Source organism: Anopheles coustani, chromosome 2 (genome assembly GCF_943734705.1).
Source record: "Anopheles coustani chromosome 2, idAnoCousDA_361_x.2, whole genome shotgun sequence".
Taxonomy (NCBI): domain Eukaryota; kingdom Metazoa; phylum Arthropoda; class Insecta; order Diptera; family Culicidae; genus Anopheles; species Anopheles coustani.
This window is the reverse complement of record NC_071289.1, coordinates 29,601,517-29,614,739: the sequence shown is the minus strand read 5'-3', so window position 1 is coordinate 29,614,739 and position 13,223 is coordinate 29,601,517. Positions and strand designations below refer to the sequence as shown.

Here is a 13,223-nt window from a genome sequence, read left to right as displayed (position 1 = left end):
ATCTTTGAAGCGGTGTACCCCGAGATGGGTCAAAACCCCTCTAGTCCTTGAGCCGTGCGACGTCGGCGGAAACATTTACCGATCAACATCTCGTTCGTTCGTAAACAACACACCACCCCTATACCTTCAGAGCACGGCCAGAGCGTAAAACTGGGATAAATCGTACATTGACCAAGTCGAAGACTTTCCGATCTTTGTTGTTGTGTGTTTTTGACTCGGAAGGCCTAATTCTTTTTGCTTCTCGGTAACCGCTTATACTTCCTCACTGGCAACTGGGACGATTAAGGCATACCATAACCTCAGCTCAAGCGAATTTCCATGCATTTATTTCCATATATCCTCACTGGACCAGCAGCTCATAGCGACAAACCGCGTTCAAGGCTATCGAGCGGTTTGAGGTCAACGGTGACGACTACGACGACGACGATGACTTTAAAATCTAGTTTTTCGTCGCATTCGATGGCAAAACAAACCCCCGCAACGAAAAAGAAACAAAGATTACCTTTTTTCCATGACAGAAAGAAGAAGCATTTTGTTGTTTGGTTTGCTGAACTGCGCCGCGTTCTTCATGTGTAAGATAAGAGTGTCACTCGGAAAGGAAAACAAACGAAGTGTAGGAAGGAGATATACTTATAATATTGACAGCTAGTAAACAGTTTGCCACTGGCTTCGAGTTGTCTAGAACGATAAAGAAACGAATTATTGCAGTTAACATTCCATTAGTCATATAGGAGGCTTTCTTCGCTTCATCATCTATTTTAGTAATATCAGAAACTAAACTATCATTGGGAGTTTCGAGTAATTGATTACCAAACTAATTTTATCCTTTAAGCGAAGGAGAACTCAAGAGGTCTGATGCAACACCTGTCATAATTCCTCTCCCTTTCGATTCTTCAGCTGGGTTCAAGTGGCCCAAGTTAACCCTAATCTAAATTAAAGCAACAACAATAAAACCTACCAATTCGTATGGTTCACGGGACCTCCGAATGGTCGCCAATCACGGAATCCAGAAGTGATCGACAGCGTGTGCCTTGATTGCAGCTCGTATGACCTGATAAGACCTCGCACTTATGCGCTGCGTGGGATCCTAATTCGGATGAGATGGTCCCATATTTCTTCATTCGTAATTGCCTGCCCCGCAAAAGGGAGCGATAAAAGTGGCCAATCTACAAAATAAGTGCAACCTCAAGTGCACGGTAAACAACGCAACGGCGTAGTTTATAGCCCCGGCAAACATCTGCCGATGGGAGATGCCATCAACATGATAAAATGGCGGTTGATAAGATGAACTTCGTCTTTGTTTGTTCGGTTACTGCACCGTTTTTAATTAACATATTATTAGGTGCACGTAGTTATTCACTTTAAGTACACTGGACATACCCTGTTTCTGGGCGCCCATATTCAAGGAATATTTTAGTGTAAACATCTATATTGGCGCTGTATGATTTAAATTTACAAGCAAGCAACAAAATCTTTCCATCTTCACGGAAATTTCCACCGACAGATGACCATTGGAATTGGAACATGGGATTCGCGACAAGCCCGTCTTGAGTCACCAAACGTGTGCGTCGACGTCCCGTCGTCTTCCTCCAAATTGAGTCTAATTGGATCGCAGCTAAGAAAAAACACCCGGCGATGGGGTTCGGCATCGTTGCAGACTGCATGGAACCTTCCACGACACATTGCTGCCACGAGACCGGGCCTAATTGGAAGCCGTAAACAAACGTGACTTTTCGCAAGATGCCGTGAGATACGCGAGATGCAATCTATTATACTTTGATTCGCTTCAAACTCGCCAACCTTGAAGATTCTAGAATCAAACATTACGCTGCTTACGTTTGAAGTGGTTTCTTTAACTGATGATCAAGCGAAGTATCTTTTATGAAATGTTGTTCTATCTAGGGTATACACTGTCGATCGTTCTGGTTCTATTATGGATAATTCTTGTCGAATTTGACGGTGTGAATGATTGATTCTTCCACTTACTGAATGTGAATAAAACTTGTGTTTACTTGTAAACATTTTCCTCAACACGGATCGAAAATTCTGCTATTGTTAAAGTTCTGTTCGCACATTCGCATTGTGGTTGTATTTCGTTATTTCCGTTCATCTCGGGAAATGTTTCATTTTTTGATTCCTTTTGCGATAAGTTTTGATATTTTCTAATCTTTACTCGTTTTGTGGTAAAAAACTAGAACTATGTGTTTTAAATCTTGTAAACGCATTGCATTATTCCTTTCCTGCAGCGGAATTAACTTCGCAAATTGGATTTTTTTTTGTTAAACCTAGAGGTAAAACGATGTATAGTTAAATCAGGAACAAATGTGGCCACACATGTTTCAGTCCCAAAGCGATGGCGCACAATCAGCTGTGCATTGAGTACAAGCGAAGAAAGTGTTGCAGCTTCCTGCGGCATACGGTGGCGATGAAGAAACGCGACCAGAAGGGTATAGCAGATGAAACGGAGAAAGAAGGTGAAAACTACCAGACAAAAACAACCACACAATACCGTTCGCCGCAAAGACTTTGACCTCCACCGTCGTCATCGTCGTCGTCGTCGACGTTGCTGTCGCGGGGGGATGATGTTCTTCCCAGCTTTAACATACAAAAACATACACACACATAGTTTCGGATGCCGGATTGTCCACCATCACCCGCCCCTTAACCGCTCCAGCGTGACGCCACCATCCCACGGAAGCGCAACGGACTCTTTCCCGCCCAAGCGTTTTCCGTCGTTCTTTTCACCTTCTCGCTTCGTGCTTCGCTGCTGGTGGTGATCACTCGGTCGCCGCATGATCAGCGGCTGATAGCGGACGATCCCGCGTGCCCGCGACGGTGTTGGAGTGTGCGTGCGCGCGTAGCAAAACAAAGAAAGCTTCTCGCGGTTTCCCATCGCGTCTCGCCTCCTCAAGAATCGTTCTGACGGCGTCGGTTTCTTGGGAGGAACAGCACCAGCGGTGCATATAGTAAAACAGGTATCTTCATAGCCTACTTTGGTGAATAAGGCTGACCCGAGTGCTATCTGGTGCTTTTGACATAAACCACCCAAAAAGGGTTTCTATGCACATCGAAGGGCACAGGCGAAAGTAAGGGAAAAAGGGGCCTATAGAGCGAGAGCAAAACATTGGTGTGGAAAAATGGCATTGCAGCACGCGTGCGCGCGCGCATACAGACACACACACACCACCATAAGGACGTGCGCTTGTTGCCGGTTCCGGGAGGGGCCCTATGTTTGTATTGGTGGACAAAACACAGGGGGGTTGTTAGCTATCGGGGGGTGCGCGCGCACCCCTCTCGCACACAGCTCCAACTGCTGCGTGGCCATGCTGCGGTTGGTGTGTGCGAGCAAAATAAAAATATCGTTATTTTATTTTATGAAAACAGCCTGTCGCCGCCGAAGGGCCGTCGTATTCATTCGCTCGACGGCAAGCAACGAGTTAAGTCGCGTCTTTCTTTGGTCGAGACCTTCGCAAAACCGGACCCTCAGCAGGACCCCCCCGTTGAACACAGGAACACAGGAAGAAGCAACAAGGGTGGTGGTCAGTGGAAGTCTTTGTTTGGCGACTTTAGTTTTCGAGTCTTTCTCTCCCGGTGCCGCACTTTCGCCACAAGTTGTGTGCTGTGTTTTCCCTAGCCCCGGGCGAAAGAAAGAAAGTGAAGTGACGTAGAGTGTAGACGGGCGGTTTTCATTCGTCTTGGAGAGGAAACAGATTCCAGCAGACTTTGTGTTTTTTATGTGTAGGAATTCGAACTGAAACAAAAGAAAGCTTATACAAACGCAAAAAGACCAAATAAATTAAAGGGAAGCAACGAAATAAAGAAACACTACAGAAAAGAAAGCGAAGTTATCCTGGAAAGCCAAGGAACAGAGGTCGAGTCATAAGATCAACAACACAAAGTGTGCAGTGAAACGCAAAAAAACGTAAACAGCACGCACACTTACGCACATTCGTACTGTGTCCTCACTTTCGTTGTGTGAGTGTTATCCCTTCCGGGGTAGGGAATTTTCTGCAAGAAACAAGGAAGACACATCAAGGACATCGAGGTAGTGACCGAAGAAAAAAACAAGAATCCTAGGAGAAATAAGATTTTTCACGTGATAAAAAGGAAAACTGTGCGTGATCAATTGTGTAAGGAATTCAAAAAACAAACAGGAACGAGTTGAACTTATGTCGAAGAGAGACAGCTTCAAATCGTGCTTGAACGAAAAGAACTCCAGTGAAAAGTTGTGATTTGCTCAGGGTCAAAACGTCAAAACAAACTACGTGCCAAGTGTAAAACACACAGTGTGTGGCAGATAAAGTTATCAAATAGTGCACAAAATGGCGGTCCAAGTGGATAATTTGTTACTCTCAGAAATTGGGTAAATATTATTTTAATTATTTTCTCATATCCTCCATGGCGAAGGGTTCGTCAAAGTCCTACCATCGAACAAACATCGAGTGACATAACGAACCGTGTCCGTGGGGTGGTTTTTGGCCATCATCTTGTACATCGACCTGATGGCAATGCAGCGTCGTTCTCTCTCCGCGTTCGTTGCGAAAAGGGCGAGTTTGTTTTTGTACTTTTCTTCTGGTTCGGTTTTTTGTCGCTGGGAAAATAACGCGTTGATGGATTTGAGGTTTGCGGGTCGTTGTGTTTTCTTTATAAAAATAAAGCCACCGGTGTTTGAGCGCACCGAGGAAGCATCGAAATGCGTGCGATTTTCACATTACGGTTCGGAAAAGCTAGATGTCTAAATACTTGAACTCACTCACGCCCGTCCGTCGCTTCTGCGGTGCTGCGAGTTTGCAGGGGCGGTGTTGTGTGTATTGGCCATTCGTCATCCGATGGCCTCATTTCACCGGTTGGTGCCGGGAAATTAAACGATCAAATTGTAGTGCGTAAAAGTAACACCAAACAACAGAACTGACCCAATTTGAGGCAGGGGTGTATCATCCTTTAAACAAAAATCCAAATGGCATTTTACATAAGAAGTATCAATTGCTTGGTTTAATCCAGTATAGCAAAGCCTGGTCCGTGTTTTCATGATGTTTTCCACAATTCATTGAACTGTCGTAAGCAATAGTTTTCAAAACTGAACTGTTCTCAACACAACTTTTTGAACTTCCTTCCTTCTACAACGAAATCTTTAGAATGGTTCGATTCTACTGGCGACCATGAACTAAACACGAACTTGCCATTGCTGGAATGGGAATGGAAAACCGGTTTTTAAAATATACACCGACCAAGGGAATAGACGGACATTAGAAGCGTTGTTGTGCTAGAAATGTTTTACTACAAAGAACATCGAACGTTTCTGGACTCAAGCTTGAGTTTGTGAGGAATGTAGAATGAGGTTTTACTGATTTGGTAAATTGCTTTTAGCCAGTTGATTGATTTTCTTTTTTTCTTTTGCTAATTAAAACCAAGTGCATTCCATTACGGTTCTATTATTATTTAGGATGATGATGTTTTTATTTCTTCATATGGAATGTATAATCGATGGATGTGGTTTTTCAATGATTTGCAAAATTGGCTTCTATAGCTTTATTCATTTTTCTGTTATAATTTTACAATTGGTTTTGTTGATGTGTGATGCAGGCAAAGATAATTCTTCAATAGCACTTTTTTCCTGTTTGGCCTTCTCTACCTCGTCAGATCGTTGTGCTAATTGCTTGACATCAAACAATTCGAATAGGATGAACACCGCAATGATATTTTTTCTCGCAAAAACAATGAACTCAAAATCAACAAAGTGAAAAAAAAACCCATAAAGAACCATTTGAACTGAATGATAAACCGGGGCGAAAGGCGTGCAAAAACGCCGGTCCGATCGATATGATCGAGTTTATCATGGCGGTGGATTTGCTGCAAAAGCCCGTCCATTTTTCCGCTGTTGTCGGGGACGCTTGTTGTTAGCTAGCTGAGGTGGTTTGGCAAAAAGCGTTGCGTTTCTTCTGGCCGGCTCCCCTTGGCGAAGGTCACGATAAACCAAACCAACCGGCAGCAGCAACTGTTGGCGTTCGTATTCGTACGCCGTGGCCGTGATGCCAGGGAGTGTATTTTTCGTTGGTGGTTGTATTTAAACGGCGCACCAAAAACGCGAAAAAACAATCCCCATTTGGTTCGCTCAACCGTCGCGAAGACGTCGCGACAAACTGGCAGGCGAAGTTGAATAATGAGGCAGGGTTTGCTCTAGCGGGGAATCGAGAAAGAATGGGTTAAGTGTTTGGATAAGCAAGTAAGCAAGTAAGTTCGAGACAAGCGAGGGCGCTGGGGAAAGAGAACATGTCGGAGAGATAAGATCAACATTAAATGAAAAATTTGGTTTTCATCTCTGTTAGTTTCATTTTACATAAGTTTTAAAAGTAATACGAACTATGGAAATAATCTGGTTTTTTGGTGATTCATTCAACATTATTTGTTTATGACAAAACATGTGGATCTAGAGCTTTGCTATTTGCATTGCTATAAAGTTGTATCTTTGCAAATTTCAGATGATTTTTCTATGAAAATTCTTTTACCATCTCAATATTTATATTCGTCATGGAAAAGTATTTGTAATTTTCTTTTCCTTAAAAGTTTGCTAACACAAAGCATGTGAGCATTTAAAATTGTTCATGGAAATAAAAAATTACCTCATGGTTCGGTGATCTATTTTTAAATCGATCAATATTATACTCCTTTCCCTCTCAATTGCGGAAGATGATACGTCCAGTCGCAACAAAGTAACCGCGGGGCCTTTGGACGTGCTGCACCGACAACGATCATCGAACCGTCGTTGCCGCTCCTGTCGCCATCAACATCGTCGTTGACCTCGTCTCGGTAGCCGATAACCGTACTCCACAGCATGCTACCAGCTTCTCGCAACACTTCCTTATCTTGGCCGCTCCCGGCGCGCACTGCTTTGTTTTGTAAATCCACGGTACGCAGCTGGCCTGATCCACGCCAGCGAGCGGTGAGGCGAAATCGCTTGAACTAGATTTCTAAAATTAACCGATTTAGCCCTCCCCGAGCCGATGACCAGCTTTCCCTTGGCTGCTGATGCCCTCCCCGAGCGGGTGGTGGGGTACCCGATTGTTTTGTTTATTGTTGCAATGTTGTGATGCACTCTGCTCGGTCTACTGCTGCACGTGACCCTTCGGAAGTGACCCCCCGCGGAAATGGGGAGGTTGAGTAAAGTGTTTCAATCGGGTGAGGACATTGTTACCATCGTTATCATGCGCGGTTCAAGTTGATTGTTGGGGAAAGGTCGCGAAACGGTGATTGATTGTTTTGCGTCATTTCTTTTCAATAAAAACATTATACAAACTTATGTTCATTTGACATTGTGAGTTAGAATTTTTCGAAATGTTTTCAAAATTTATTTTTATCGAATGATTTTCCCCAACCGATAATGGAGATTGATTTTAGATCATTTTGAAATATATTCAAGAAGCAAGCACTCCACAACTCACGTCGCCGTCGGTCATATCGATCATGATCATTAATTTCCATTTTATCGGTACTCATTAAAGGCGTCCCCTTTTTTGCATAATCCATCCCAAGCCGACCCGATGGCCGTGGCATACAGTTTCCTTAATGGCTTCCCCGCAAAACTGGAAAAGTGATTAGAAAACCGGCCAAAGGGAGCTAAGACACGTGTGGCGCCCGTTGCGAGCGGATGTCGCACCGACACTCGATGCTCTCGTTGCTTGCCGTTTTGGCGTTCGTGTCCCGAGAAGGCCACGTTTCGTTTCCACGCGCCACGAGGCGCCTCTCCAGCAACAAACACCTCTTTTATCGAACCGGCGGAGCGTGTGTTGATGGTTGTTGCATCTATTCAAGGAATTATAAATTGCACATTCTTCATCTCGATTGGTTTGCTGATGCATTTTGTTTGCAAAAGTTGCAGCGTGCAAAGTGTTTCCGCAATCGCAACATGTCACAGTTTGCTTTCCATGATGACCCTGATTAGTTGCAATGAACTGATAATTCGTTCGCCATTCGTGCTGATGATATTGAAGCGAAACTTTAGCCAATATTTATTCCTCCTCGGCTGCACGTATAGGCTCCGATTTTCTCCAGTTTGAAACATTACTGCAGAAAAGTATAGATATTTTCCCCCTTCAAGTGTATGATGCTGTCATTGCAAGTGTTTTTCTCCCCTTACCACGCTTATAATATCTTCGTTTATCGTTCGCTATTGTAACGAAGGCGAGCTCTTATCTAATCAAATAGAGCACAAATGAGCCATAGATAAAAAAAGAAGAACGAAATTGACGTTGGACCTACGAACTCTTCGGGACAACGGAAATTCGACAGGCCGGTTCGTTTTGATGCGGTCCATGGGAGGGTAATGTTTTTATTATCACTGCAACTGACATGCAGGATTTTGGAAGAGGAAAGTGGAGTTTGATGTGAGTTTCTTTGTTTCGACAAGCAGGAAAACATATGGATTGAAATGTTAACCAGCGTAGAAAATGCTTCTCTGTAAGAATGCTTACAGAATCCAGAAATTTTTAATTCGTTTACTTCTGTAAAGTGTCCACAAGAACATTGCAAATATAAATATTTACAGTCCGCGGTAGAACAGTAGCAACATTCATCAAACATAAAGAAGAAACTATAAAAACCACGTATTTTGAAGATGCGTCATGGTCAACTGGAGACGTATTAGCAAATTATATTTACAAGACCATAATACCTGAGAGAATATAGAAACAGTTCCTTTGTTAATTCTTATATTTATTTTTGAATGCAACCAATCGCATAAGACCCTCTGGAGCCGTTTACAATATTTTTAATCAAGTAAAGCTTTCAAACCCAACATTATTTTAAAACAGCATCTGACAAAAACGACTGAAATGAAATATTATTGAGTTTGAATAAAGGATGTGTCATAAATTAAGTGTTGACTAAATTGTCCATATCGGTTTCCACACTTAAATGCATCAATAAATTATTGATGATAGAATAGCTTGTTCGTCCTGGGAAAAACAGTGCCATGGAGGCGCCTGGTGATTGGTGAAACAAAATGAAGCAAAATTTTGAGGAATAACATTTTAAACAAATGCAACTAATTTTTATGCATCTTCGTAAAATCTGATCATGATCGAAGAAACTCTTTGTAATGGATATAAAGTTACCACAATGTTTGCCGACCCACCCAAACCCAGAAACGGCTGAGATCAATTCATGCTAGGAAAGAGAGATCGTTTACTGTCCATTCGCTTCTCCCAGAGTGGGACGGCAAAACCGAAACACGAACCGTTTTACATGATACGACCGTTTTACATCCTGCCAGCGCGTTGTTGTTGTTGCGGGGTGTATGTCTAATAATAAACTGACCATCGGAAAAGCAGTCGCCACGGGGGGAGGCTTCCGCTGTCACACCAACACCGAGCTGACGATTCCTAGCGTGACCATTCGGCGGGTATTTTCGGTGAAAAACAAACACTCACATCAAACTGGCGGTGTAGGGTTTTCCACCCAGCTGGATAATTCGTACCGAGTACGCGTTTTGGGGTCAACTAACCCCGTCACGGGCCTTGAGAGTGAAATATTTTGCCGGAATGATTGTGCTCGAACTTGCGATGGCGATCTAAGTAGCCTTAGCGCAGTGCATTGAGAAAAGGTGCATTGACAGCTGTCAAAGGTAGACAGATCGCGCGATTAGCTGTTTGTCATGTTCGAAATTGTGTTCGTGAGAATTCCGTCGACCGAAGCCGCCGGGTTTCTGCTTTTTCTCAGAGCCAACGTACATGTTCTCTTTCGTCATCGGTCTCGTCGGCATGTGTGAAGGTTCTTGAAGGTCAAAACACGGATCACACGGAATTACTTAATCGAAATGGGGGAAAAGAAAACAAGGCGTGCAACAATCATTCCTGCACGAGCGTTTGAGATTTAACGGATTTGCGGTATCTGGCGTTTGGTAATCGTTTGATTTTAACCTATTATTTTCTGCTTTCTCTCCTCGCCCCATGTCTACGTCTAGCCGTTCGATATCTTTGGACACCGCGACACGCCTCAGAAACGCAGCCATGAGTAAGCTCATCCGCCAGGTGTCGATCGAAACGCCGGCCCCGAAGATAAAGGACTGCGTGCTCAACCTGGTCGTACCAGTACCGGACACGCCGGCCCAAGGTGCCCGCATTCTGGTGGTGTACGCGGGCGCCTGCTACCGCAAGAACCAGTCCACATCGATCTCGTCGATCAGCAGCCAGCTATCGGACACGGGCGACATCACGACGTCGCTGTCGCTGCTCGCGAAGCAGATGCAGGCCGGCAGCTTCTCGAGCATCAGCGAGGAGGGTCCGGACAGTGTGCCTGCCCAGCACCACCAAACGTCGGTGGCGATCCAGCACAATCCGCAGGCGCACCAGGGTGTCCGGGATGGCGCCCTGTTTCCCGGGTTCGAGGTGGCTGGCGTCATCGAGTCGCTCGGCAGCGAGCTGAAACCGGACTGCGGATTTAAGGTGGGCCAGCGGGTGATCATCTACCCGTACGAGGGCCTTCCGCACGGCTACTCGGAGCTGATGGTGGTGCCGGACCTGCAGTACCTCATTCCGATCCCGGACGAGCTGTCGCTGAGTGTGGCCGCCACGCTGCCGACCGGTGCCCTGCTCGCCCAAAGTGCCATCATTGCCGCGCACAAGATCGTGGACGATCTGCTCAAGAGTCGACCGGGCGAGAAGGTGAAGATTCTGATCGTGGGCACGGGTGGGTTGGCCCTGTGGGCGGTCCGTATCGCAGCGCAACACTTCTACACACCGGCCACCAAGGACAAGATACAGATCACCGTCGCCAGCCTGCGGGACGAGGGTTTCCTGGTGGCGAAGAAGTGCGAACGGTAAGAAACGGGTGTCTTGCAAACAAAACCTCCCGCTAGCTCCGACTTACCGTCGATTTTCTCTTACCATTGCAGGGTAAACATTGTCCAGTGGAACGAGGACCTGTACGAGAAGCAACTGATCGAGCGCACACACGACGCCTGCGACGGTCTGGTGGACATCGTCATCGACTTCGGCACGACCTCGCGCAGCTTGCACCGGTCGATGCAGTGCCTGACGAAGGGTGGTCACATTTTCATCAGCGACGAGGTGGCGGAGAAGCTGCTGCCGAAGTTTAGCAAGCGCGCCGAGGAACGCGGCCAGACGATCGAGGCCTGCCCGACCGGCACGATCGAGCAGCTGCACCAGCTGGTGAAGCTAGTTTCTTCCAATGAGGTAAGAACGGAAGGTGGTTTCTATTTGAACCCTTAGAAGATTTTAATAAGCAAACTAGAATAGAACTCTCCTAACTGAATTGAGGTGTAAAGGCAGCATATTCGATTTATGTTTGTTTGAAAACAAAACTGATTAGTTTGAAACAGCTTTACAGCACACCAAAATTGTATTTTGGACAAATTACAGTTGTACGTCATGTTTATTCTTATTATAAAAGAGCTCTTGTGTTTTGTAAGGCAAATTTTGAACTAGTCCTTATTTATTATGTCCAACACTGCACTTGTGCTGTAAAACAAACATTTTTTACGACAAGGGTTTTTACGTACTTTATATGGTTGTGTTAAAGATAATATGTACAAATCTTCTATGTTATCGACAAAAATAGAGTTTAGATTGCATTAGATTGTTAAACTTTACTTCATTATGTTTTACTTGTTTAAATAATTCTGATTAGCGAAACTATTTATGACATCGAAAACTAATTCAAATATTTTTTTTTTCTTGTAGATTGAACCACCGCCACACTCAGTATTTCCCTCGGAAAAGGCCGCCGAAGTGGTGCAGAAGCTGGCCAGCTCGGAGATTCCTGGACGTGCCATCCTGAAATTCCATGATATCGAGTAAGCACCCCCAACAAAAACAACAACAACCACCACCTACCCATCTGCACACGCACCAAAACGGGATGAGAAGCAGGAAAGATGCAAGATTTATGGCCGCAGGAGAAACCAGCAGCGATTAGCGTTCCCCATTTTCCCAGGAGCTCGCATCGGAACTGTGTAGAGTTTGATTTTTTTATTGCTATGTTCAATCTTGTTTAGCTCGAGTTGCTGGAGACCACATTAAGGGACAGGACTTTTTTCAGAACCTCTGACACGAGCGTGAAATAGAAATTGCTGGCAAAAGCATGCAAGTCATTGCGGAAGAAAAGCTTTTGGAACCCCAGTTGGGAAGGATTTGGTTTTTCAAAATTGATTGTTTTTGAGCGATCTCTTTTGAGAAACAAAATAATACCCAGCCGGTTTAAATGTAAAATTAGTGGCATGTACCCTTAATACCATTTCCCAACCTGGCGCGCAAGGAAAGTACACATTTAGAGCCAATCCTTAATGGCTTTATCCATGAACAACATGCGTCTGTAGTTGGCTTACCGTTGTTCTTCCATACACCTCAATTCGCTGTCTTATCGAAGTTCTTCTGTATGTGTGTGTCCGTGTCCTTTCCAAACCATCACAAAATTGTTATATCATGAAGTATCGCCAGCCAAAAATGTTGGAAATATTTCTTGTAGTCTGTAGAAGAAGAGGATTGCGAAACACGAGAAGAACCGCGAAGTTGGTTAGAAGATGGTTAAACCAAACGGGATGAATAGCTTTTACGTTACAATCCCCTCTCTCTCTCTCTCATCGTAGTGCGTGTGTGAGGATTAAGGTTTTGTTTTTTTCTTTTCTTAATTATCTGAGGCGTTTTTGCTAATTTAAATGTGATTTATATAATACGAATTTGCTTGGGATTATCTCTCCATTGGGAGAGAAAACGAAAAACAAAAAACAAACACGAATTAAACCCTCGCCGCAAAACCCGCAAAAGGATGCAGACAGACTTATGTGTTGAAGTGAAACCCGGCAGGAGATGTGAAACAAATGTTAGCAATTATAAAAGGACCTCAAAAAACACTGCGAAATAGCAGGGGTAGAAAGTGGAGAAAACAAACGGTGAACCTATATTACGCTAACCCTTATCAATAACAGTAAAAAAAAAACAGAAACATAAACACACTACTATGAATAACACGATTGTCGATGAACGATGCGAGTCAAGTTTAGTAGCTAAAGTAAAAACTGAAAGGTGTAAAAGCAAGAAACAAGGAAAAGCATTGTGGAGACGTGGCGTGTGGTATGTGAAGCAAGTGGAAAGAGCAAACAAAATGCTCCAATGTCTCAGATAGGAGGTAAGGGAAAGGGAAGAGGAACCGTTAAACTATTATCAGTGCAGATCGGCTAAAATGTTTCATGTTATCCAGCGACACACAAC

General features: G+C 44.3%; 1 protein-coding gene across 2 annotated transcripts; it reads left to right on the top strand.

Moving 5' to 3' along the window:
* The first annotated feature begins 9,989 nt into the window (after positions 1–9,989).
* LOC131262969 (quinone oxidoreductase) lies at positions 9,990–12,957 on the top strand. 2 transcript variants are annotated; one of them, XM_058265077.1, is made up of 4 exons: positions 10,005–10,229; positions 10,338–10,813; positions 10,889–11,189; positions 11,697–12,957. In XM_058265077.1, exons 1-4 carry the CDS (start codon positions 10,005–10,007, stop codon positions 11,811–11,813), a joined length of 1,119 nt encoding a protein of 372 aa, XP_058121060.1. In that variant the 3' UTR covers positions 11,814–12,957. The 2 variants fall into 2 exon arrangements, with proteins under 2 accessions (XP_058121059.1, XP_058121060.1); XM_058265076.1 differs by having other exon boundaries at positions 9,990–10,813.
* The last annotated feature ends 266 nt before the right edge of the window (positions 12,958–13,223 follow it).